The following is a 27,753-nucleotide window of genomic DNA, read 5'->3' on the forward strand; positions in this document are numbered from 1 at the left end:
TCAGGTCCCATGAAGTACGAAGTTCGGGTAGGAGAAGCAGTCCTGAACAAGCATGTGGACCATATGAAAGCTGTAACCTTGCAGATTGGGCACAAGCAAAACATAGCTAACCCCTCAGAACATCCAGCAAGGCTATGTGGGTAGGGGGATGGGTCTGAGTGGGATTCTCTTCAGAGGGTCGGTGTGGACTTGTTGGACCAAATGGCCTGTTTCCATAGTGTAGGGATTCTTTAAAAAAATGGAGAACAAGAGTGATTGTTCTGAGCAAAGGTTGCCCAGCCAGATACTGGCTGAACTTGTGGGTTCTGCTCAGTGTCAAAAAAAAACGCTTGAAGGCGGAATGGACACAGCAGATATCGCAACCTCGACGCCGTTACCGCTGGAAAAAGATGAATTTCGGCCAAAATGCTCCAGGCCCAAGAGGTGGGCTACGGTCTGGTCCATGCCACCAATATCCAAGGCAGAGTTGGAGGAACCAGACCTGGTGTGAAAGTGCCCCAGGCAGAAGCTACAGGAACAAGAATGGTGCTACATCCCAGGACTTAGAGGAGGAGGGATGTAGTGATTTGGAATGATGTCAGCCATGTGGATCCATCAAAATATGAGTTCCCTGACTGGGACTATTAATCTAGCCCAATCAGGGAGTCCTGGCTGACAGATATAAACAGGAGTGTCAGGGGTTCTGTTCACTCTAGGAACCAGCTCTTTGCTAGCTGCGTCAGTGTCATGCACTATGCGCATGTTAATAAAGGCTGACTTGGTAATGGGATACCAGTCCTCATGGCATTATTTCAGTAAGTCCTATTCCACATGTTTCACACTGTGAATACAATTCTCCAACGACCTCATAATGAAGCAGCAAATTGCTGAAATTAAAACTCGCTTGGCTACATGCTGCTGATAAAGTTAGTGACTCAAAAAAATGAAACACGTAGTTTCAGAGAAGTGTCTTAAACTCACCTGCCAACGAATCATTACTGAGGTTGTGGTATGTGGTGTCACAGAAAGAATTTCAGGTGGCTCATCTGGTGCTACAATAAAAAGATAAGCTTTTGTTTAAAGCCTTGTGACAGCATTTTTGTGTTAATAATTATAAGTATATGCAAAAACATTGTAAGTGATGCTAGTCATAATATTTAGATTATTCATTACACATATCGCCTCCTTCAGATGAAAAGTTCTCGATTTATAAAACTATTTCTTAGTATATGGCAATAATACCATCTTTATTACCATTAACTTTTGAAAATGTTTCAAGGTTCTTCCCTCCTTTTCTCCTCAAGGCTTTCAGCCAACTCTTTTAAAGTGGGTAAGAAGCCTATTTCTGACACAGATTAGACAAAACAAAAACTGTTACTTACCTGTGATTTTAAGACCCATCATCTGAAGATGGAGACTGCAGAACTTGCTAAATACAGAATAATAACCGTGGAAGCTACAACCCCTTTCAACGGCATTCAATGCTGTATTCCAGTAAGTAAACACAGGTTAAATATCCCAAAGCCTCTTTGAAAAGCTTCAGAAAGAAATAGTAAGGTGGTAGTTGGAAAATGGGGGCAGTTAAGTCAGGAGGTCATGCCTAGGGGGCTGGGAGATAGTCATTGGTGGCAGGTTCCAGATGTGATTAATTTCCCATCAAATGTATACATTTTCAAGGCAATTTCCATGTTGTCAGTCCATTCAAACTTCTGATAGGTCCCAACACTATCTTTGACAGTTAATCTGGTTTACCACTATCCAGAGATTGCAAGATCTGGGTCAGTTGCTGTTTACTTTGTTCAAGTTTGAGTTGAATCACAGAACTGTTTTATCTTTTTTAACAGAGTCAGTTCCCTAAACTGAGGAGATTCTAAAACTCCTGGTTATATGTATATTTTTTAGCACACTGACTGTGGCCTAGCTAGCACAGAGTCAGTGCCCAAAACTAAGGAGACTCTAAATCTCCTGGTTATATACTTTTTTCTTAACTCCTGTGCTACCACCCAATTGTGGTAGTGCTTATTCTGCCCCAGCACCCATGTTGTGTGTGTGCAGGTGTCGGACACAGTGAAATAGGACCGTTACATTGCAGAAGGAGGCCGTTAGTCCCATCTTGTCCGCAATGACTCTTTGAACATTTGACTTTGTGCCAAACCTGTGTCTTCCCCCTAACCCTGCACACTGGTTCCATTTAATCATCTAATGTCCTTTTGAATGCCTCAATTGAATCCAGTGAATACTGGCAGATATTACAACTGAGACAACAATCCAGTCGTTATTTCACATCTACGCAAGTACTTAGCAGCATCCACATTGGATAATGTTTAAGAGTTTTTTTTAATGAAATTTCTTATTTCAAAGATACTGAGAGCAATTGTAGTACCCTACTGCTTCTTGTTTTTAAAATTTGATTTGGCAGCATATGGACTGCGTAACCCAGGTTTTATCAAATAAGCTATTAATGAAACATATATTGTTCTTCTTAAACTTGCATAAAGTTAGACCTATCACCTTCATCCAAAACCCCCATCCACCCATTGTATTCTTTGCTACCTTCCCCCACCCTCCTCCCTGACCTATCACCTTCATCCCCTCCCCCACTCACCTATTGTACTCCATGCTACTTTCTCCCCACCCCCACCCTCCTCTCATTTATCTCTCCACTCTGCCTGTATTCCTGATAAAGGGCTTTTGCCCGAAACGTCGATTTTACTGCTCCTCGGATGCCGCCTGAACTGCTGTGTTTTTCCAGCACCACTAATCCAGAATCTGGTTTCCAGCATCTGCAGTCATTGTTTTTACCTTATAAAGTTAAACCTGTACCTTTTTACTCCAGTCATTGGCACTATGAGTGTAACTATACATGAGTTATCCTCATGCCTTGTTCATTACTAGGGTAGATTAAATTCATGCTTTGTTTAGTAACTACCAGCACTTGGTTTAATGCAGTAGCATAATGAATTCCATTACAAATGCATAATTTACATAAAATGGAGGAATGACAGGGGTCATCTGAATTGTTGTAGAATTTTGCTGGCAGCAATGGGGTGGCTTGGTTGTTGGCTTATTGGGAAGAAAATACGGGATATTCACATCTGGACTACTAGTCCGGTGACATGGTCGCTGGACCACTGCCTCTCCCATACTGTAGCATTTGAATATTTCAAATTTAGATGAAAAAGCTCCAACAATATTTAATGCTGACATTTTTCTCAAAATTACATCAAATCCTGCACAATTAAATTCCTGCTAAATTCATTTGTTGGTCAGTTTATGCATTTTCTCACATTTTACATAGTTATGTTCTGCAACATTTACTGCATACTTGCCAAAATACATGAATGTTTCAGCCTTAAGTACCATTAATTTCTTGGCCTGCTCTAATTATCAACATTCAAAGTGAAATTGTAAACAACAGCATTGTTAAATTGTTTCTTATTGCTTATGCTACAAGTCTACAAGAATTCACATTTTGAAAAAAAAACATCATTTTTAAAATAAATATTTTCACTGATAACATGCTGCTCAGCCAAAGAACAATGGGCTTCTTTTCAATGTCTGAGGTTATTCAACTTCTGCTAGAATGTTAACTGTTCTATGACTGAATAAAACAAAGTGTTATGATTCTGGACTCCCCCAACGCAGGGAAAAGACTTTGTCTATTTATCCTCACCATGCCTCTTATAATTTTGTAAACCTCTATAAGGTCACCCCTCAGCCTCCGACGCTCCAGGGAAAACAGCCCCAGCCTGTTCAGCCTCTCCCTATAGCTCAAATCCTCCAACCCTGGCAATATTCTTGTAAATCTTTTCTGAACCCTTTCAAGTTTCACATCTTTCCGATAGGAAGGAGACCAGAATTGCACGCAATATTCCAACAGTGGCCTAATCAATGTCCTGTACAGCTGCAACATGACCTCCCAACTCCTGTACTCAATATTCTGACCAGAACTAGAAGGAATAGGTTTTGGGTGAGAGGGGAAAGATATAAAAGGGACCTAAGGGGCAACTTTTTCACACATAGGGTGGTACATGTATGGAATGAGCTGCCGGAGGAAATGGTGGAGGCTGGTACAATTGCAACATTTAAAAGGCGTTTGGATGGGTACATGAATAGGAAGGGTTTGGAGGGATATGGGCCGGGTGCTGGCAGGTGGGACTAGATTGGGTTGGGATATCTGGTCGGCATATCTGGTTGGGATATCTGGTTGGACCGAAGGGTCTGTTTCCATGCTGTACATTTCTATGACTCTATAACTGTGTCCATGAATCATTGGTGTGAGGTATTCCACTAACAGAGATGAGGAACGCAGCAAAATAAAATCTAAAATTTGATAAACTACTTCGCATAATTCTAGAAACAAACTTGGGCACGGCAATGACGGGAGATTCTAAGCAGCTGGATGTTCAAAAAATCTACTAGGCGAAAGTGTGGACTGCAGATGCTGGAGATCAGAGTCAAGTGGTGCTGGAAAAGCACAGCTGGTCAGGCAGCATCCGAGGAACAGGAAAATCAACGTTTCGGACAAAAGCCCGAAGAGATAAATGGGAGGTGGGGTTCGTGCTGGGGGGAAAGTAGCTAAGAGTGCAATAGGTGGATGGAGGTGGGGATGAAGGTGATAGGGTGTAGGGGATAGATGGAAAGGAAGGTAGGCAGGTAGGACAGGTCATGAGGATGGTGCTGAGCTGGCAGGTTGGAACTGGGGTAAGGTGGTGGGAGGGGAAATGAGGAAACTGATGAAGTCCACGTTGATGCCCTGGGGTTGAAGTGTTCTGAGGCGGAAGATGAGGCGCTCTGGACACTTCAACCCCAGGGCATCAATATGGACTTCACCAATTCTCTCATTTCCCCTTCTCCCACTTTACCCCAGTTCCAACCTCCAGCTAAGCACCACTCTCATGACCTGTTCTACCTGCCTATCTTCCTTCCCATCTATCCGCACCACCCTCCTCTCCGACCTATCACCTTCATCCCCACCTCCATCCACCTACTGCACTTTTAGCTACCTTCTCCTCAGCCCCACCCCCCTCCCATTTATCTCTCCACCTTGGAGGCTCCCAGCCTCATTCCTGATGAAGGGCTTTTGCCCAAAACGTCGATTTTCCTGCTCCTCGGATGCTGTCTGACCTGCTGTGCTTTTACAGCACCAATCTAATCTATTCAACAAATCCAACTGAATGACAACATTAAAAGTGGAAAATATACTAGCTGCTCTGCAACTGCCCAATCTAACACATGCCCTCCAACCTCATTGGAAAATTCAGTCTCAAATATTGAATGTCATTGCATTACACACAGTGACAAATCTACATCCTCAAATTTAGCATTAGCCCTGTAAATCCCACAGTCCCACCTCAATTTAACTTGCCTGCTCTCCTGATTTCAATGCTTAGCTGTTTTCCCCTACCCCTCTCATCTGTTCCTTTGTGTAAATGTGCTATCCACATTTTGGTTATCTCTTTGACCATTTATCCTTTTATCATTCTGTCACTATCAATCTGCTCTACCACTCCTCCTCTACTTTTCAATCCTTCTTGGTACAGCCCTACTCTTGTCAACCTAATCTTTTTCCCAGTTTGGAACTTAGCTTTGCATCCTCCCAGCCAAGGTGATTAAATGTGATTTTGTTCTACTGCAGCCATCTATTAGCAGATCTGATACCACTTCAAACACTGAGTCTTTACTCTCCCTGGCTAATACTGCTCAGAATCCCAGGACTTTTTTGGAAAACAAAGATGGGCCACTCATTCCTTTTCTTCCCACTACCTAGAACCTCCTTTTAAATCCTTCATAACCTTGCATCCTGTACTTCAGTAGCCACCTTCAACCTTTCAAGGCTAATGTTTCCTCAACTAGTTTCCTGTGTATCTCCACCATTGACAGCTATATTACCAACAATACTATTCTCAAATTTTTTAAATTCCCTTTCAGTACCAATCAAGCTCTCCACTTCCCTTGTCTTCTTTTACTCTGGGCCTTAAAACGCATTGATTTGACCAACTGTTCAGTTGGTTCCTCTTACTGTGTACTTCTGAGGCTTGATGCTGATTTGTGTCTGATTATGGATCTGGGACATACCATGGGATGCTATTCAATGTCCAAAGAACCATATAAATGCAAACTTTATTGTAGTCATATAGCTTGTGTTGTAAGAGTTGCAGTTTGTCCATGGCAAATATAAACATTTCCTTCTGATGAAACATTCTATCATGCTCTGTGGAAGCAGGTGGACTGAGCTCATAGTCAGTTGATTCAAGCCAGATCTGCAAAGATATATCATCAACCTGTATATGCCTACTTCTGCCTGGGGGGGTAAAACAAATGATCATAAATGAAAATGGTGATGTGCACTTTCAATAACTGCAATTGTATGAGATTAATTTTGTACAGTTTCTGCCTCTATGGCTACTGGTGTCAATGCATCCATCCCATGATATTCCTCTGCCGTTCTGCATGGAACACAAAGGCAGCTTTAGCTTTTGGAATTACAGGCTCATGAATTACGCATTTCCACATTGAAAAAAGAACAATGAAAATGCATCACTATTGTCGGCAATGTGCCCATGCAAGTGACAAATAAGTTTATTCTGACCTCAGACAAATAATAAGATCAAAAGAGTTTAAGCCTGGGCTCGCTGTTACTTGCCCCAAATAATATGAAAGTAATTTGCAAAACAGTGACTTTATGTACCAGTGACATGGTGATGCATTGAACGAGGTATCTGTGTTCGTGAGTGGAAAACATATTGAATGTATCATCAGATACTAGCCTTTGGTATTACAGGGAACAATCTTGGTTGATTCTCTTTTAGATCTGATGGGCTGCCATCTGGAGTCAAAAGCATGTGTGTGAATGAATTCTGAGCCAGCAGACTTTTTGAACTTAATTTTAAGAGTTGGAAATGTCGCATTTGATGCTAGAACTCAAATCCTACAACTTCTCCTTATAGATTATACAGCCACCTGCATAAGACGCTGATTTATGACTTAACAAAGGATTGAAACTATGAAATATAGAAAGGAAGAGTAAGAGTAGGCCATTTGGCTCATCAAATCGGTGCTGCCTCGTGCTCCCACAAGGAGGTTGAACAGTTCATCCACTTTACCAACACATTCCACCCCGACCTCAAATTTACCTGGACCATCTCAGACTCCTCTCTCCCCTTCCTAGACCTCTCCATTTCTATCTCGGACGACCGAATCAACACGGACATTTACTATAAACCGACCGACTCCCAAAGCTACCGAGACTACACCTCCTCCCACCCTGCCCCCTGTAAAAACGCCACTCCATATTCCCAATTCCTTCGTCTCCGCCGCATCTGCTCCCAGGAGGACCAGTTCCAATACCAAACAACTCAGATGGCTTCCTTCTTCAAAGACCGCAATTTTCCCCCAGAGGTGATCGACGATACCCTCCACCTCATCTCCTCCACTTCCAGCTCCTCCGCCCTTGAGCCCCGCCCCTCCAATCGCCACCAGGACAGAACCCCACTGGTCCTCACCTACCACCCCACCAACCTCCATATACATCGTATCATCCGTCGTCATTTCCGCCACCTCCAAACGGACCCCACCACCAGGGATATATTTCCCTCCCCTCCCCTATCAGCGTTCCGAAAAGACCACTCCCTCCGTGACTCCGTTGTCAGGTGCACACCCCCCCACCAACCCAACCTCCACTCCCGGCACCTTCCCCTGCAACCGCAAGAAATGCAAAACTTGTGCTCACACCTCCCCGCTTACTTCCCTCCAAGGCCCCAAGGGATCCTTCCATATCCGCCACAAATTCACCTGCACCTCCACACACATCATTTACTGCATCCGCTGCACCCGATGTGGCCTCCTCTATATTGGGGAGACAGGCCGCCTATTTGCAGAATGTTTCAGAGAACACCTCTGGGACACCCGGACCAACCAACCCAACCACCCCATGGCTCAACACTTCAACTCCCCCTCCCACTCCACCAAGGACATGCAGGTCCTTGAACTCCTCCATCGCCAGACAATAGCAACACAACGGCCGGAGGAAGAGCACCTCATCTTCCGCCTAGGAACCCTCCAACCACAAGGGATGAACTCCGATTTCTCCAGTTTCCTCATTTCCCCTCCCCCCACCTTGTCTCAGTCCCAACCCTCGAACTCAGCACCACCTTCCCAACCTGCAATCTTCTTCCTGACCTCTCCGCCCCCACACCCCTCCGGCCTATCACCCTCAGCTTAACCTCCTTCCACCTATCGCATTTCCAATGCCCCTCCCCCAAGTCCCTCCTCCCTACCTATTATCTTAGCCTGCTTGGCACACTCTCCTCATTCCTGAAGAAGGGCTCATGCCCGAAACATCGATTCTCCTGCTCCTTGGATGCTGCCTGACCTGCTGCGCTTTTCCAGCAACACATTTTCAGCTCTGATCTCCAGCATCTGCAGTCCTCACTTTCTCCATTTGGCCCATCAAGTCTACTTCATCATTCAATATGGTCATGGTTGATCCTCTATCTTAAAGTCAACTCCACTTTGTCCCCAAACCCCATGTTGCATTAGTATCTAGGAATCATTGTTTCTTTCTTAAACATGTCCAATGACTTGGCCTCTGCAGCCTTGTGATAGACAACTCCCCCATTCACTACTCTCTGTGTATTTCTCTCTATCTCAGTCCTAAATGGCCTAGCCTGCATCCTGAGACTGTGACCCCATATTCTAGACCACCTTCAACCAGGAAAAACACATTAGTGCATCCTGTCTTTGCGATCCTTTCAAAAATTTATATATTTCAATGCAATTCTGTCCCATCCTTCTAAACACCTGTGAATGCAAACATATTCAACACAATCTCTCCTCATATGACAATCCTACCATCCTAGGAATCAGTCTGGTGAACCTTCAGTGCACTCTCTCTGGCAAATATATTCTTTCTTTTCAACTGAACACAACCAGGTACAGTCTTGTTCATGTATTCAAATCCTCATGCAATGAATGTTAATATGCCACTTGCTTTCCTAACTGCTTGTTGCATCTGCATGATTACTTTCAGTGAAAATGTACACATACACCCAAATCCCTGTGTACATCAACATTTTCCAAACTATGATAATTTAAAAACCACTCAGCCAATCTGTTTTCTTAGCCAAGTGGATAATCTCACACTTACCCACATTATATTGCATTTGCCACATTTTGGCCCACATACTCAGTTTGTCTAAATTGTTTCAAATTCTCTTTATATGCTCCTCACCACTCACAATCCCCACTAGTTTTGTACAAATGAGCTAATTTGAAAATATTCTATTTAGCTTCCACAGGCCAATCATTGCTATAAATTTTCAATAGCTGAGGCCTAAACACTGATCCTTGCGAAACCCCACTAATCACCACTTTACACTCTGAGAAAAACTAATTTACACCTTTTCTCTGTTTCCTGTCTGCTAACATATTCTCAATTCATGCCAGTAAATTACTGATAATCCCATGTGTTTTAACTTTGCACAAAGCCCTTGTAAGATTTTATTAAGTACAAATTAGCCGTCTCTCCCTTATCTATTCTCACTAATTACAACCTCATAAAATTCTATTAGTTTTGTCAATCATGATTTCCCTTTCAAATATCCATGCTGACTCTACCTAATCCTTTAATATTTTCCACGTGTTCTGTTATGACAACCTTTATAATAGACTGTAGCATTTTCCCACCACTGATGTTAAGCTAATCAATCTGTAATTCCCTGTTTTCTCCATCCCTCCTTTTTTAAATAGCTAAAGTATATTTGGCACACTCCAATCTGCTGAGACTGTTTCAGAGTCTACAGAACTTTATTAAATGACAATCAATACATCCACTATTTCCATAACCAATTCCTTTCATAATTTTGGACTTGGAGATCAATGCTGTAATTGGTATGCCGACGTGCTGTATGAACTTTTGAGCAACTGCACAGCCATGCAATTTACAGGAAACATTACTCACTAGTGCACTGCCTTCATTCTTCATGAACAATACCACCTCATTTTCTTTCTTGGTACTCTTTGCTACCTTCCCCCACCCTCCTCCCTGACCTATCACCTCCATCTCCACCCCTATTCACCTATTGTACTTTATGCTACTTTCTCCCCATCCCCAGCCCCCTCTCATTTATCTCTCCACTCTGCAGGCACCCTGCCTCTATTCCTGATGAAGTGCTTTTGCCCAAAACATCGATTTTCCTGCTCCTCGGATGCTGCCTGACCTGCTGTGCTTTTCCAGCATCTGTAGTCTTTGTTTTTACCTCATATTCTTCCTAACTATTGAATATTCTTAGATGTTCAGTTCCCATCCTTGGTTACTTTGCAGTCATGTCTCCATGATCACAATCACCTTTTACACTATTTATGGTGTTAATTGATCTATTTTATTGTGAATGCTCTAACAGAAGACAATCACACATTTGGAAATGCCATTAAACAGTGCCAGGTATGACACTTCAAGGGTTGAAAAAGCTCCAGAACCACATCATAGTATGAGTTACCTGCTTGAGAAGAGCAGGAAAGTGGGATTTAAAAGGCATACAGCATTCACTTATTGACCATGCTACATACTCTGTTCTCTGCTGGTTGTCAGAGATTACATGTTTAGGTTTGGAGCAATAATCAAAACAACTTTTAGATCTACAGACAGTGTGCAACCAATTGTGTGAACATTTTTCAAATTGCACTAGCTGATCTTGTAGGTAAGAGCAGAGTTATGTAGAGAAATAGTGTTGAACAGGAAAGGGATTAGCACATTAAAGAAATCAGAAATGCAGTGCAATAGGGGGACATTGATCATCTCAAAACTCCCATTATCCAGCAGTAGGTCTACGTTCATTATTAGACAAACTAAGAGTTCTATTATCATTAAAATACTGAGTAGAATCATCAAAACACAAAATGTTTTTTCTATCTTATTTCTCGCTTCATGATTTAAACAGAGACTCACCGGCCTGTAGCGTTGTGACAGAGTCAGACTCCTCGCTATATTCGCTGTCTCCGATGTCATTTGTTGCTTTCACACGAAACTTGTATGAGGTGAAGGGGTTTAGCCTAACGATTGAGGGATAAATGCATATCATTGGAGTTTAATTACAGCAAATAAAGTACCTTTGGAGCCTCAAAGGTGCAACCTTTATACAATATATGCTCTCTCCATAACAGACTCAATTAGATATTTTCAAAGCAAACTGTTCCAAGAGATGTCATTACACATTTCTGGCACAGGTGCAACTTGAACCTGGGCCTCCTGGCTAAGAGGTAGGGACATTACCGCTGCACCAGAAATGCTCCAGAAGACTCTTCATTATGAATCTGGCAGTAATGAAGAGGAATGTAAATATTTTGTTTGGTCATATTTGTCAGCAGATGTTAATATTTCTCAACATCATTTATTCTTATTTACTATTTCTCCACTATGGAACATGGGGATTCATAAAATAGATCTTGATGAATCCTGACACCACATTGTCATGTCATCTAAGTAACACAGTCCTTGATATGGCCTTTCAATGGCTGCAGCTCATCTGAGATTCACGGGATCTGTTGCATGTTAAAACTTTAAATCCACTATCTATTTTGACAGATACTTACATCTATTTAATTTTGTCTTCAGGGAAAGAGAAACAAAATTAATTTTTTTGCCTCTTCACTAATCAAGAGGCAACACATTTATAGTGTTTTTGAGTCTTGGCTTAAGCTATTGCATACATGCTGAGTATTGAAAACGTATTATGAATAGACTGGCTAATTTGAAGTGAAAAATATCAGACAGACATATAGCTCCTGATTTCAAATGGAAAGCCTAGATTGGGAAGTGTCAAACACTGTGACATCTTGAGGGCAGAACAAACTCTAGGACCACACCGTAGTATGAGTTATCTATTTAAGAACAGCAGTAAAAGTGGATTTGAGTAACATTTGCATCACACAAATGCTTGGCTATGACCATCATCAATAAAAGACAATATAACCACCACCCCTTGACATTCAGTGGTGTTACCATCACTGAATCCTTCACTATTAACTTCCTTGGACCTATCATTGACCAGATACTCAACTGGACTCACCACGTAAACACAGTGGCTACAAAAGCAAGTCAGAGGCTAGGAATACTGCACTTCCTGATTCCTCAAACCTGTCCACCATCTACAAGGCACAAGTCAGGCATATGATGGAATACTCCCCAGTTGTCTGGATGGATGCAGCCCCAACAACACTCAAGAAGCTTGACATCATCCAGGACAAAGCAGCCCATTTGATTGGTGTTACATCCATAAGCACCTACTCTCTCCGCCATTGACACTCAGTAGCAGCAGTGTGTCGTATCTGTAAGATGAACTGCAGAAATTCACCAAAGATCCTCAGACAGCAAGGCAGCAGAAATATGGAAACACCACCACTTTCAAGTTTTCCTCCAAGCTACTCACCATCCTGCTTAGAAGTATATCACTGTTCTTTCACTGTTGCTGGGTTAACATCCTTGAATTCCCTCCCTAATGGCATTGTGGGTCAACCTACAGTAGGTAGACTGCAGCGGTCCAAGGAGGCAGCTCACCACCACCTTCTCAAGGGCAACTGGGGATGGGCAATAAATACTGGCCAGCAAGCAATGCCCATATCTCTCAAATGAATTTTTAAAAATCAAGATAAGAAGTAAAAGATAACAGCGACTGCATTTAACAAAAAAAACTTCTCAGAAGGCCCACTTTTTTCCTTTTTGTTGCAGCGTTGAAATGGCAAATCACAGATTTTGTCTGTGTTTGAATAATATTAAGCATAGTCTAGTTTTATGTACTGCATGAGTGAAGGAATGGTAATGTGTAATTGTACAAAACGGATGTGGTAAGGTTATGTCACTGATGATTGACTACATTACAAAAGAACTGTCGAACCAGATCAAGTGCTTTTTGTGGAGCTCAATGTTAATTTTTTTTCTTTATTCTTTCGTTGTATATGTATGTCACTGTCAAACATTTGTTGCCCACTCCTAACTGTCCTTGAACTAAGTGCCTTGATAGTTCATTTCAGAGCATTATTATGAGTGAACCACATTGCAGTGGGTCTGAAGGCAAATGCATATCAGACCAGGGAAGCAGAACAGATTTCCTTCCTCAAAGGATCCAGTTGAACTTTACGATATTAGATGATAGTGGGGCATGGTCACCATTAGTAATTACTTTATATTCCATATTTTACTTATCAAATTTAAATTCCACGTGCTACCATGATGAGAACTCATGTCCCCAGAGGAATAGCCTGGATCACTAGTCTATCAATTTATCATTATACACCATTTCCCCTTAATTTCATAATGTAGCTGACTTCATCAATATAAAATGATTCCATTCAATAAATGTGCACACCAGTTGTGATCACTGGTATCACATCTTAGAGGCTTGCACCAGTGCCCTGGAAGCTGGCATAATGCCATATCTTCAATAACCTTGGGGTCCCTGTCCTTTTCAAGGGTCATTTGACTTGCAATGATGACTTGTGGGACAGGAGTTACTCTCTGCAACCATGGTGGATGACTATATTATGCAAACTGCTGGCTGGAGTTTTGTGAAGAAATAATGTAGTCCATTCTTCCATCATTGTGGAGCAGATAAGGTTCTGATGTTTGGGTCACTCTGCATTGAGGGTGAAGGGGGTTAGCTGTCAGTACATTCAGTACATATGTTGCAAAATCCTTGAATGTTGTAGTCTGCACAACTGGAGAAGGCAAAGAGAGGTTATAATGGATGCTGAAGAGCTGAAGGAAAGACAGTTGTCTTCCAAGGTGGAAGATGAAGATATTGAGCTCCTGCATGATAGAGTGCAGCAGCTTGGAGCACAACACACTAGACAAGAGTTAATTGACACCTACACCTAATAGATGTAGCTGGATGAGGACATCATTCATCGACTGTAAATGTATGATTGCTCAAAACACAAGCACCTCATGTTTATTCTCAAAAGCAAATGCAGACTTTCTGTTTGTTGTTTCTCACTCTCCCTGTTATTCAATAAAAGTAACATTATGAATGTTTGAAGACTTTCCAACATCTATACCCCAACATTGGAAAATGACAAGATGTTATTCCCCCCCACTCCCTTAAACATGTTCTAAAATAGTATGACACTGATGATTAACTTCTGTAGCTTCATTTTTACAGCTGCTGTTACTTTGACAGTTGATCAGACAGATGGTGATATGTTAAAGAGGTAATGCATTTTTGAATGTGGTTCTATTTACAATGATGTGTCAGCCATGTCTATATGTGCTCTCAGAAGCCATTATTTTTCATTTCCACCTGTTATTGGTATTGTGAAGGGCTGTTCTGGCTGGCAGTGTTTGACCTGGTGCTGAGCTGGGATTGGAATATGGAGCTGGCAATGTGAATCCCAGGATATCCCAGCAGTGTTGAGCATATGTACCATTGGTGATCGCACAATGCTGCAAATATGGTGCATGTATAATAAGGAAAGCTGCAGAAAACTGCTTCAGAAAATTTTCTCAGGCTCATGGAGAAAAACCCATCATGGAAATCCTTGAAATTGGCACTTAACCGATTTTGGTGAAATTCAGCCCAACACTTCTCCCAGAAGACTGTAAAGCTGTGAGAATATTTTTCCTCCCATATCTTAGTGGTTACTTGTTTTCTCTGTCCCTTTCTGTACTTCGGAGTCAATTAAATCAGTTGGCTAGGTGACCAGAGCATGCAGAATAAGGCCAGAAGTGCAGGTTTAATCCTTTTACTAGCTGTAGTATTTCATGGAGGGTCTGCATCCTTAACTTACTCCACACTTGTTGGAGTGGTTAAACTATACAGAACCAATTGTCACTCTCTCTATTGAAGAGGGATGCCTATGGTCCTTTGTGGATTATTTTTCCTCATGTTTATTTGAAAAGTGTAACGGCCGCACGGTGGCACAGTGGTTAGCACTGCTGCCTCACAGCACCAGAGACCCGGGTTCAATTCCCGCTTCAGGCAACTGTCTGAGTGGAGTTTGCACATTCTCCCCGTGTCTGCGTGGGTTTCCTCTGGGTGCTCCAGTTTCCTCCCACAGTCCAAAAAAATGTGCAGGTTAGGTGAATTGGCCATGCTAAATTGCCCATAATGTTAGGTGATGGGGTAAATGTAGGGGAATGGGTCTGGGTGGGTTGCTCTTCGGAGGGTCGGTGTGGACTTGTTGGGCCGAAGGGCCTATTTCCACACTAAGTAATCTCCACTATGTAAATTAAGAATTCAATTATCTTGGGGCAAGTCACAAGAGTAAATCAATCAATAAGGTGAGAAGGTACTATGTGCATCTGCAATTTGAATGAATTAACTGGTCAGAAGCAGTTTGTTTGAAGACTGGTGTTTCTTATAGTTGCACAATTGAGCTTAAAGTTATTGTTAATAATGAGGAACTGTTATTCTGCTTCAAGTTCTTCCTTTCAAATCAGAACTTATTCAATTTTTGAGGATAATAGCAACTGCAGAATAGATGGATAAATTTCACAAGAATATTTGTTGACTCCCCAATTAGATTTTGTTCCCAATCTACTTTATTAATATGGTTGAGCAATTACTGATCAATAGTTCTTGGCTACAGATTTCCTGACTTATCAACTGAGAGCAAATCTAGATTATAGAGTTATATAAAGAAGTTATTAAGTTAAAAACATATTATCATTAAGCATAACAGCTGATCTTTCACAGATACAGTCAAGGGTGATTTGAGGTCAGGAGCACAACTACAAAATAGAAGCTCTGCTTAATGTGGTCTGTCACTTAAGGCCACTTTTTTATTCTTTCAGAGGATGTGGTGTCACTGGCAAGGCAAGTATTTGTTGCTATGTCTAAGTGTCCTTAAATGGCTTGCTAGGCAATTCAAGAGTCAACCATACTGATATAGGTGGAATCACATGTAGGCCAGACTGGGTAAGAATGGCTGATATCCTTCCTCAATGAACTTTAGTGAGCCAGATGCATTCTTACAACACTCAATGGTAGTTATCATGTTCAAGATTACTAACAGATTAGATTCCAGATTCATTAATTGCCTTTCAATTCTAATAGTTGCTGGCATCCCCACAGCATTAGTCTGGGCTTTGGGAAACAAGAGTGGTGCTGGAAAAGCACAGCACATCAAGCAGCATCTGAGGAGCAGGAAAATCGACGTTTCGGGCAAAAGGGCTTTTGCCTGAAATGTCGATTTTCCTGCTCCTTGGATGTTGCCTGACCTGCTGCGCTTTTCCAGCCACTCTAAACTTGACCCTAATCTCCAGCATCTGTAGTACCCACTCCTGCCTTCTGGAAACAAGTCCAGTGATACTACCACTATGTTACTCCTCTGGTACTCACTGGGAAGAAAGATCCTAAATAGACACATTACAAAGTCAAGTGGAGGATAATTGTTAAGGACATTTTCAGTAACATGGCAATTGTCTGTAAAGCTCTGCCACCTGGTTTGTAGATAGTGGTGGTTATCAAGTTTAGATAAGCCAGCCCTGAAAATGTGTTGCTGGAAAAGCGCAGCAGGTCAGGCAGCATCCAAGGAACAGGCGAATCGACGTTTCGGGCATAAGCTCTTCTTCAGGAATGGGTCTTCCTGAAGAAGGGCTTATGCCCGAAACGTCGATTCTCCTGTTCCTTGGATGCTGCCTGACCTGCTACGCTTTTCCAGCAACACATTTTCAGCTCTGATCTCCAGCATCTGCAGTCTTCACTTTCTCTAGATAAGCCAGCCGAAAATTACAGATTTTCCTTTAGTTAAAGAAAAAATGTTGCTTTGAAAATGACACTTAAAATGCAGTGGACACATTCTGAATGCAAACTTTTTCTTAGAAGCAGTGTTTTTAAAGAATAAGAGCTGAATTTTTCTAGTTGGTAAGAATCTCTTGAGAAGAGCAGTGAGAAGTTTCTAAAGTCAAGAGCAAATAACCCCATTTTCTACATGAGTGTTGATCAGTGAGACAAGGTTCTTACTAGTGAGCATCAAGAGGTTAATTTGCATGTATTAACATCTCGTTGTTTCATTATTTCATTGAAATCATAGAATCCCTACAGTGTGCAAACAGGCCATCTGGCCCAACAAGTCCTCACTGACCCTCCGAAGAGAATCCCATCCAGACCCATTCCCCAAGCTTATTACTTAACATTTCCCCTGATTAATGCACCAAACCTATGTATCCCTGTTAAAAATCACACAAGACCAGGTTATAGTCCAACAGGTTTAATTGGAAGCACAATAGCTTTCGGAGCGCCGCTCCTTCATCAGGTGATAGTGGAGGACACAATTCTAAGGCATAGAATTTATAGCAAAAATTTACAGTGTGATGTAACTGAAATTATACATTGAAAAATACCTTGATTATCTGTTGAGTCTTTCATCTGTTCGAATACCATGATAGTTTCACTTCTTTCATGTGTAAATCACAAAATCCTTTTTTTTTAAAAGTTGCCTTCTCAGGTTAGCTGTAACAATGAACGTTAGCTAGACAATATATTGTCAAGCTAACATATTGTCTAGCTAACACTCATTGTTACAGCTAACCTGAGAATGCAACTTCTAAAAAAAGGATATTGTGATTTACACATGAAAGAAGTGAAACTATCATGGTATTCAAACAGATGAAAGACTCAACGGACAATCAAGGTATCTTTCAATGTATAATTTCAGTTACATCACGCAGTAAATTTTTGCTATAAATTCTGTGTGTTAGGATTGAGCCCTCCACTATCACCTGATGAAGGAGCGGTTCTCCGAAAGCTAGCGGGTTTCCAAGTAAACCTGTTGGACTATAACCTGGTGTTGTGTGATTTTTAATTTTGTACACCCCAGTCCAACACCGGCATCTCCAAATCAGACATATCCCTGAACACTATGGGCAATTTAGCATGGCCAATTCACCTAACATGCACATCTTTGGACCGTGGGAGGAAACTGACGCAGACACGGGGAGAATGTGCAAACTTCACACAGTCACCCGAGGCTGGAATCGAACCTGGGCCCCTGGCACTGTGAGGCAGCAGTGCTAACCACTGAGCAACCATGCCTTAATTCACTTAATTTTCCTACCCAATAGACAGAAACTAGGCAGTGACAATTCCTGAGATGAAAATCACATCAGTATCCTCGTGACTGCAGCTCACCACTCGTTCCTCTGGCTTTCCAACTGACAAGATGACTCTCCATTTGCTATCTGTCTGCCTTCCTTTAGAAGGTTCTTTTAAAATTCTGGATCTCTCCACAACAGGTGCAGCTAAAATTGGGAAATCATGCCAAGTTACACCTTAAATAATTCCCTTTGCTCCCCTCAAGGCTCATAAAGTTGTGGATCAGGAACAAATCTACATCCCTGTATATCAATACATGAATTACCTGTATAGGTTTAACTGGTTTTTGAACAGCTTTGCTTTGTGTTGATAATTAATGGAGATTGTCGTGAGGACAGTCACCTATGACCTGAAACCTGTATTTTTGTAATGCCATATATGTATTAACTTGTTCAGGTACAGTAACTAATTGTAGACGTACATCACATCAACACCACAAATACCAAAATGCCTGATCAGTAAATACTGAAATAACACTGCATATTAAGGAGTGAAATTAGATTGTGTGTACAGGAATTATATGGTTTAAATGGAAAATTCAAGTTGTCATGATTCTAAGTTTTGTCTAAGTACAATTCAATTTGCATCTAAGGTTGGCATCTTGAATATTTTCTAGATCGGCCAATTTGGCCACTCCCATTCTTCACTTTGAAATTTACTTGGCATGTTTTTAACTTCAAATCTTTCACAACAATTTAAATAATACCCTCTTGAAATCATGGCCATCCTTTATAAACATTAGCACTTACTTGTCTACAAGATATGTAGTAGACTCGTGGCTCACAGAAGCTGAGTGGAGTGACCAGTTTCCATTAGGAAGCTCAAGAGTTTGGATAGTGTAGTACCTAACTGGAGACAGTCCATCACTGCCTGGTTCCCAGGACAACAGCACATTCCGTGACTGTACATCTTGCTGTTGTATGATAGGTTTGCTGGGAGGCTGTGGACGAACTGAGATTAGAACAAAAATGTTTAGAGAACAGGCTGGTTTTCACACAATTTGAACACAGAACAGCATAAGAACAAACCCTTCAGCCCATCATTATCCGTGCTTACTATGGTGCCATTCCAAACTAATCCGATCTGCCTGCATGTGGTCTGTATCGGTCTATCTCTGCCTGTTCATGTGTTTTTTTGAAATGCCTTTTAACATTGTTATTGTATCTGCTCCTATCACCTCCCCTGGCAGTGCATTCCAGGCACCTACCACCCTCTGTTTAAAAAACTTTTGTCACACATCTTCTTTTAACTTTTCCCATCTCACCTTAAACCCAAGGTCTCCTAGTATTTGACATTTTCACCCAAGGAAAAAGACTCTGACTATCCAAGTTATCTATGCCTGCCAAAATTTTATATGCTTCTATCAGGCCATCCCTTAGCCTGGGATGCTCTAAGTTTGTCCAAATTCTTGTAATACCTAATACACTCCAATCCAAGCAATATCCTGGTAAAATTCTTCTGTACTTTCTCCAAAGTCTCCACATCCTTCCTATAGTGGGACAACTAGAACTGCACATGTTGCCTAATTAAGGCCTTATTCAGCTGCACCATTTCTACTCAATGTCCTGACTGATGAAGACCAGCACACTAGACACCTTCCTTACCACCTTACCAATTTTGTTGTCACTTTCAGGGAACTATGGATTTGCATCCCAAAATCCCTTTGAATATCAGTATTCCTCAGGGTCCTACCATTTACTATACTCTGTACTCTTGCATTTGACCAACCAAGATGCATCACCTCACGCTTGCCGGATTAAACTCCATCAACTATTTCTCTGCCCAAATTTCCAACTTGTCTGTATCCTGCTGTATCGGTTGGTACCTTGCCTCACTGTCCAAAACTCCTCCAATTTTTGTATATACTGGAAACTTGCTAATCAGACTACCTACTTTTTCATCCAATTCATTTATATATATTACAAACAACAGAAGTCCCAGCACTGATCCTTGCAGAACACAAATGGTCACAGGCCTCCAGTCAGAAAAACATTTCCCCCCTCAACCACAATACCCTCTGTCTATGACCAAGTCAGTTTTGTATCCAACTTGCCAACTCACCATGGATCCCGTGTGACTTAATCTTCTGGATCACCTTGCCATGAGGAACCCTTTAGTGACATCAATGTAAATAACATCCACTGCCCTTGCCTCATCAACCATCTTCATTATTTCTTCAAAACCTCAATCAAGTTTGTGAGACAAGACCTCCCCCACGTTATCTTTAATAAGTCCATTCTTATCCAAACAGGAGTAAATCACTATCCATCTTCTCCAATAGTTTCCCTTCCATGAATGTCAGGCTCACCAGTCTATGATTTCCTGGATGATCCTTGTTGTCTTTCTTAAACAAAGGAACAACATTGGCTATTATCCAGTCTTACGCGGCTAAAGAAAATACACAGATCTCCGTCAATGCTCCAGCAATCTCTCCCTTGCCTCTCTGAGTATCTTGGAATAAATCCCATCTGGTCTGAGGGACTTATCTACCTTCAAGTTTTTGAAGCCACCCAATGTCTCATCCTTCTTAACTTTGACATGCCACAGAATATCAACATACCCCTCCCTAATCTTACCATCATCCATGTGCCTCTCCTTGGTGAAGACCATTATGAATGACTCATTAAGGAGTTCTGGCTCCATGCATAAACTCCCTCCCGTATCCTTGAGTGAACCTACCCTTTCATTAGCTACCCTTCTGCTCCCAATTTACATAGAAAATGCATTGGGATTATCTATAATCCTGTTTATCAAGGGCATTTCATGGCCCATTACAGTCCTCCTAATTTGTTGCTTAAGTTCTTTTCTGCTTCCTTTAAACTCCTCAAGGACCTTGATTGATTTCGAGTTACCTATGCTTTCTATTTCTTTTTGATTAGCCTTTCGACATCTCTTATCATCCAGGGTTCCTGAATCTTGCCATCCCCACCATATCCATGTTGGCCTTTTGAAAAAAGGTTTCGAATTAGCTTCACTCCCTTATTCTTTACCTATAGCCCTGCATATTTCTCCTTTTCAACTATATATTGAATTCAATCTCATTTTGTACGACACTAGCAAACCTACTTCTACCATATAAGGTCAAACGATGTAGAAGCGGAAGAAGGCCCATCAGCCCATGATTCCTGCTCCACCATTCAATGAGATCATCACTAATCTGATAATCCTCAACTCCACTTTCTTGCCTTTTCCCCATATCCCTTGATGCCCTTACTGATTAAAAATGTACAGGTTAGTACATGGTGCTCTCTTATAACAACCCACTGCATGAAAAATGCTACTTCTCAAATTTTACAAATATTAATCAACTAATACAATGAAATTGTCCCTTGGGGAGGTGATTAAATGGTTATGTGTAATTTTCGGGCACTTGGGTTCGACACATCCACTGTGGAGGTGTTTGTGTTACTGGTGTTCTGTCAATATGTTATTTGGTAAGTTGAGGAAATAAAAGACTAAATATCAAATCATGTGAAATGCAGTTTGAGAACACTACAACACCTTTCAAAATTATACACATGGTTTATACTGTAAGAACTGGAGATTGTTAACTTTATTTAGTTCTCTCAGATGTTCATGATTTCATGCTGTCTGCCTTTCATATAGGAACTTAATGCCATTTTGGACATTGAGTTTTTTCCCAATGTGGAAATGCTGACGTATTTCCTCTGTCAGTGCCTTGCTTTTTCAAGTGGAGTGGTTCCAAAGAATATCCATTCCTCCTGGCAGGACAATACATGCCGATATTAGAGGTAATCAAGAACTGGTCAAGCTCTCTATGGGATTGCTTCCCAACCTTTTTCCCACTGTGACCCCCCCATGTAAGACTTTAAAATTGCTGGGCACCCTCTTTGAGAGTAAGTATGAGGGATGACTGTGAGATGAGGCGAGATGGTCAGCGTAGGAAAGTGAAGGCCTGTCTGTTAAAGTGGGAGCACAGCTGTCGTAACTCAGTCAGAGCTGCCTGGAGCCATTGCTGCCCGGGAGTTTGCAACTCCAAAATTTCAGCTTGCAACTCTATTTAGGATCCCAACACTAAACATTGGGAAGCCCTGTTCTGTAGAAAGTGGCACTATTGTTCTTTAAGTCAAACTGATTTCAGCTGAAAGCTTTAGTCACAAATTACAGCAACAAACTGATACTGATAGAAGTCACAACATTTCCTTTCATTGTTTCTGTTTCTTTATTTAATTCCTTCAATACATTAACGGTTTGGACACACTTCAAGGACTCAAACGTACTCTAGAAAATATAGTCTTCAGGGGACCAATGGATTTTGGATAAATATATAGAAAATTGTTGTAATAAAAAAAATTACATTATTTATACTGTTCCTACTTACCTCTCTTTTCTGTTGTTACCACCAAGGCTTCTGCTGCTTCACCCCACCCTTTGCGCGTCTGAGCTGTAATACGGAAGACATAACTGCATTCTGGTTTTAGCCCAGTTGCTGTATATTGTCGGGTACTTGGGTTCAACACATCCACAGTAGCAGTATTTGTGTTGCTGGTGTTTAGTCGGTATGTTATTTGATAAGCTGCGGGAAAAAAAGACTAAATGTCATGTTTTGAAAAATGTAGTTTGTGAACACTACACAATCTTCCAAAATTATACACATAGTTTAATGGTTTACAAATTGAAGTCTGTAAGAAAATCTGAGGGATTTTTCTTTCTCTGGGGTCCAACATTTTGGCAAGCACAGTGTGGCAGAACTAGTCTTGTGTTTTAGTGTAAAACAGGTACTCAAGTTTGGCCGTTCCTTATATGCATCTCTGGACATTCAGTTCCACTAAATATCAGATGGGGCACAAAACAGATATTCACTTGATATCGTGCATGTTGCTTCCCAATCCAGTTTAAATTTCTCTTTGGTGACTCATGTTCTCTGCAGTTTTTTGGTATTTGTTGACTTAAAATGCACATCATCTGTTTTGCTGGAAAGAAGTCTTGCAATAGCCACACTGATTTTCTTGGAATAGCTGATACTTCTGGAAATGTCCCTGGAAATTTGCCAATACACTCAGTGAGTCTGTGAGACATTCAGCATTTGAAAGCTATTGACACAAATACTTGAGTATGTCCTCATTGAGAGTTAACATGGTATAAATTTCTCTATTCGTAATGTTATTTTACAACTGGATCGGGGAGTTAAACACTACGGGGCATTTTCTAAAGTGAGAGGAGAAAGATTTAAGACGGATCTGAGGGGCAACTTTTCCACACACAGGGCGTTTCATGTGTGGAATGAGCTGCCAGAGGAAGTGATAGATGCAGGTACAGATACAACATTTAAAAGGCATTTGGATAGGTTCAGGAATAGGAAATGTTTAGAGGAATATTGGCCAAATGCAGGCAAGTGGGACTAGGTCAGTTTGGGACACTTAGTCAGCATGGATGAGTTGGACTGAAGAGTCTGTTTCCATGCTGTATGACTCTCTGACTCTATAACTGTCAGAATAGGTTACACTTTGCTTATTATCCACATTGCCTATTAATCTCTTTAGAGGAGGACATCAAGCAATTTCAGACATTTCCATAGAACCATTGTGGGCAGTACTGTGGCACAGTGGTGTAGTGGTTAGCACTGCTCCCTCATAGCACCAGAGACCCGGGTTCAAATCCCGCCTCAGGCGATACTCTGTGTGGAGTTTGCACGTTCTCCCTGCATGGGTTCCCTCTGGGTGCTCCGGTTTCCTCCCACAGTCCAAAAATGTGCAGATTAGGTGAATTGGCCATGCTAAATTGCCTGTAGTGTTAGGTGAAGGGATAAATGTAGGGGAATGGGTCTGGGTGGGTTGCGCTTCGGCGGGTCAGTGTGGACTTGTTGGGCCGAAGGGCCTGTTTCCACACTGTAAGTAATCTAACCTAAACATTCGTAACTCATATTTAGTTCCTTTCAGTCTTGATGCTATGCTATTTGCTTCTTTTCCATCAGTGTATTGAATACTTCAAGACACCAAAAGATTTGAGAAAATGGCTTTGCCATTAACTTAATTATTTTATCATTACAAAGCATGGGGAAGCATGGAAACTTGAAATTAAAATTGTCAAAAATACTCAGCTGGGCAGACAGCATCTGTGGAGAGAGAGACACAGAGTTAACGTTTCAAGATAATAACCTTGCGTCAACCTGAACCATTAAATCTGCTTCTCTTTCCACAAATACTGCCTGACGTGTGGAATATTCCCAGCAATTTTTTGTTTCCTTGCTCTATTCTACAGCTATAACTAGAAAATTTAGTGTAATTATTCACAGTTATTCCAGGCTTCAGGAGTACTAAAGTGACTTACCCAGAATGATCCCATTGGGTTCTACTGGAGGCTGCCAGACGAGACGCACAGATGTTGTCCGAACTTCTGGAAAAAGGATTCCTACAGGGGGTCCAGGCACTAAAAAAACACAAAGAATGAAAACAAGTTACCTATGTACCTTAACCTTTGCACACAACAGCTGACATAACTCTGCAGCTTCCACTGCTGAACTGCATCCCATTTGCACATGATGCTGTTCTTGAATTTCAGTTTTGAGTTACTGCCTTGACTAGTTTTTTCCTCTTGCTGTTTTCCTCCCTTTCCTATCTTCCTCTCTTGAACACACTGACGCTTGGCCACATATGATTCCATTTGGCATCTGATACCTTAACCATTATCATCCCAACATACGTGTTAATTGGCAACAAGTAAATGGAATCACTGGTCCAGTCCAGTTCTGCCACATCAAGAAGATTCACTGGAACATGATTAAGAATTGAAACCCTAACTAAAAACTCCATCTCGTTCAGAGGCAGTGAGACACACTCTCGTCCCTGACTGCTGTCCAGACTAAAATCACAGAACCTGAAACAGGTCATGCTTAAATTTGGATATTCTTTGCTTGCAGTTCAGCTACTCACTGGCTATAATAGTTGCTTTATTTGTGTACCATAAGCAAATATCAGACAGTGACAATAAGTCTGGCCAATGAAACACAATGAAAACTTGAGCTTAAATCTTTATTCCAGGTCTTAACCCATTTCAAGAGTGGCTCTCAACACACAAATTAAGGGAAAATGTGGCTTCATATAACTTTAACATATTCTAAGGTGAAATTAACATTTCTTTGAACAACATGCTGAACTGAAAGATCACTTCAATGTAATGCAAAAGAAGCACTTAAGCCAGTAGTGAAAGGATTACACTACATTCAACTAATTTTTTTTATATCTCTCCACTCTAAGAACAATTTGGTTTTGGATCCAGATGTCACTATGACATTATCTTTAGCTGCTAGATATCCAGTTACTTGTAATGTAATGTGATTATAATTGATTCACCACGTGCTTTTGTTACTTTAAAATCCATATTGGCTCTGTTAGCTGACTTTTACAGGCAGTTTCTCAACAGCAAGCACATGAGCAATTGCTTCTAATTCATCAAATTTGTAAAGTGACATTAATATGAATTCTGTTGACAACTGATGCTGTCATCATTTGTACACCAGCTGTAAATACTAACAGCATAGTAAACAAAAGTTTCATATTGCATCATGACTTGGACTGTAAATTTATACTTAAAGGCCTGGGAGGTAAGATAACAATAACCAAAACCTTGGAATACTTGTTTCTTACTCATCCAATACAACAAAGCTTGAAAACACTTATTTATCACTGAAAAAATACCAACCATCATCCAGAGTTCTCTCAAGAATGGGTGGGAAGCTTGGTATTCCATCTCCAATTCTGGTAAAAGCAAGGACTTGGATCTCATACAACACATATTTCCCTAACTCAGTAAGTTGTACAGTGTGCGTGGTGTTGCCTTCAATGGTCTGGATCTGCATAGGAGTCTCCAAGTCCTTTTCCTTGTACAAGACCTTCAATCAAACAGAAACAAAGCAGAAGGAATTTTGAAAGAATCTGGTCAGCAAATTTGTAAGTAGAAGAAATATTTAATGGTTGACCTTTTATCAAGTTAACAACAGTGCCTTTTATTTTTCTTGTCTATAATGCAACTCCTTGCCTTTTTTATTTCTCCTATGAGAATGTTGACCAATGGTGATGGCAGTATCAGAATGTTTGGATTTGAAGTTGACTTCTTTTTCTCAGTACTGTTAACATTAGAATTCTGTATTGGAGAAGGAGTTTTGTACAGAACAATAGAATAATATCACAGTTTTAATATCAGCAGATCATATTTCCCAGTCGGTAACAGAAGAGGACACATGAATTGAATTGAATGAACTCAATTAACTGAGATCTCTGATTTTGAACTATGGTTGTAGATTTCCAAATGCACTCGCTGATTATTCTGGTAAACTGTTGTCCATAAAGACCGGATTGAGAAGACGTTTGGTATGCTTTCCTTTATTGGTCAGAGTATTGAGTACAGGAGTTGGGAGGTCATGTTGCGGCTGTACAGGACATTGGTTAGGCCACTGTTGGAATATTGTGTGCAATTCTGGTCTCCTTTCTATCGGAAGGATGCTGTGAAACTTGAAAGGGTTCAGAAAAGATTTACAAGGATGTTGCCAGGTTTGGAGGATTTGAGCTATAGGGAGAGGTTGAATAGGCTGGGTCTGTTTTCCATGGAGTGTCGGAGGCTGAGAGGTTTATAAAATCATGAGGGACATGGATAGCATAAATAGTTAAAATCTTTTCTCTGGGGTGGGGGTCCAGAACTAGAGGGCATAGGTTTAGGGTGAGAGGGGAAAGATATAAAAGAGATCCAAAGGGCAACTTTTTCACGCAAAGGGTGGTGCATGTATGGAATGAGCTGCCAGAGGAAGTGGAGGCTAGTACAATTGCAACATTTAAAAGGCATCTGGATGGGTATATGAATAGGAAAAGTTTGGAGGTATATGGGCCGGGTGCTGGCAGGTGGGACTGGATTGGGTTGGAATATCTGATCAGTATGGACGAGGTGGACTGAAGGGTCTGTTTCTATGCTGTACATCTCTATGACTCTAAAACAAACAACTGTGAATGCTGGAGATCTGAAACACAATCTGGAAGTACTGTCAAAACTCTGCAGGTCCAGCAGCATCCATGAAGAGAAAAACAGAGGCCTTACCCTGAGTCCAGATATCCTTTGTGAGAGCTAAATGCATTCTCCAGCACTATTTTTGTTTAAGAATGGGATTAAGTCTGGCTGTAGAGATCACTGAGGATCACTGGAGGCAGAAAGTAGCTATGAAATTTGATTTCAGATCGTCAACATGGTTTCGTCAAGGGCAGGTTGTGTCTCACAAACCTCTGAGTTTTTTGAGAAGATGACCAAGCATGTAGATGAAGGTAGGGCAGTTGACGTGGTATACTTGGACTTCAGTCAAGCCTTTGATAAGGTTCCACATGGTAGGCTGATGGAGAAAATGCAGAGGCATTGAATTGAGGGTGAGTTAGCAGTCTGGATTAGAAACTGGCTTTCTGGAAGAAGGCAGCGAGTGGTGGTTGATGAAAAATATTCAGTCTGGAGTCCAGATACTAGTGGTGTGCTACAAGGATCTGTTTTGGGACCACTGCTGTTCGTCATTTTTATAAATGACTTAGATGCAGGCTTAGGTGGATAGATTAGTAAATTTCCAGATGACACTAAAGTTAGTGGAGTAGTGGACAATTTGGAAGAATGTTACAGATTGCAGGGGGACTTGGATAAACTGCAGAATTGGGCTGAGAGATGGCAAATGGAGTTCAATGCAGCTAAATGTGAG

General features: G+C 41.2%; 1 protein-coding gene and 1 long non-coding RNA gene across 7 annotated transcripts in view; one reads left to right on the top strand and one right to left on the bottom strand.

Moving 5' to 3' along the window:
* The window catches only part of sdk2b (sidekick cell adhesion molecule 2b), a 1,001,963-nt gene that overhangs the window by 234,647 nt on the left and 739,563 nt on the right, over positions 1-27,753 (bottom strand). For all 6 annotated transcript variants that reach the window (XM_088000610.1, XM_088000613.1, XM_088000611.1 and 3 more), the window contains 6 exons: positions 25,731-25,920; positions 24,360-24,458; positions 22,411-22,605; positions 18,818-19,019; positions 10,928-11,031; positions 961-1,031 (listed from right to left, as the gene is read on the bottom strand). In XM_088000610.1, coding sequence (XP_087856736.1) covers positions 961-1,031; positions 10,928-11,031; positions 18,818-19,019; positions 22,411-22,605; positions 24,360-24,458; positions 25,731-25,920 — 861 coding nt within the window. The remainder of the gene's footprint in view (positions 1-960; positions 1,032-10,927; positions 11,032-18,817; positions 19,020-22,410; positions 22,606-24,359; positions 24,459-25,730; positions 25,921-27,753) is intronic.
* The window catches only part of LOC122562153 (uncharacterized), a 103,330-nt gene that overhangs the window by 42,127 nt on the left and 33,450 nt on the right, over positions 1-27,753 (top strand). The window lies entirely within an intron of this gene.

Source organism: Chiloscyllium plagiosum, unplaced genomic scaffold (genome assembly GCF_037043375.1).
Source record: "Chiloscyllium plagiosum isolate Xiang-an unplaced genomic scaffold, Cpla_swu_hap1 HiC_scaffold_25, whole genome shotgun sequence".
Taxonomy (NCBI): Eukaryota; Metazoa; Chordata; class Chondrichthyes; order Orectolobiformes; family Hemiscylliidae; genus Chiloscyllium; species Chiloscyllium plagiosum.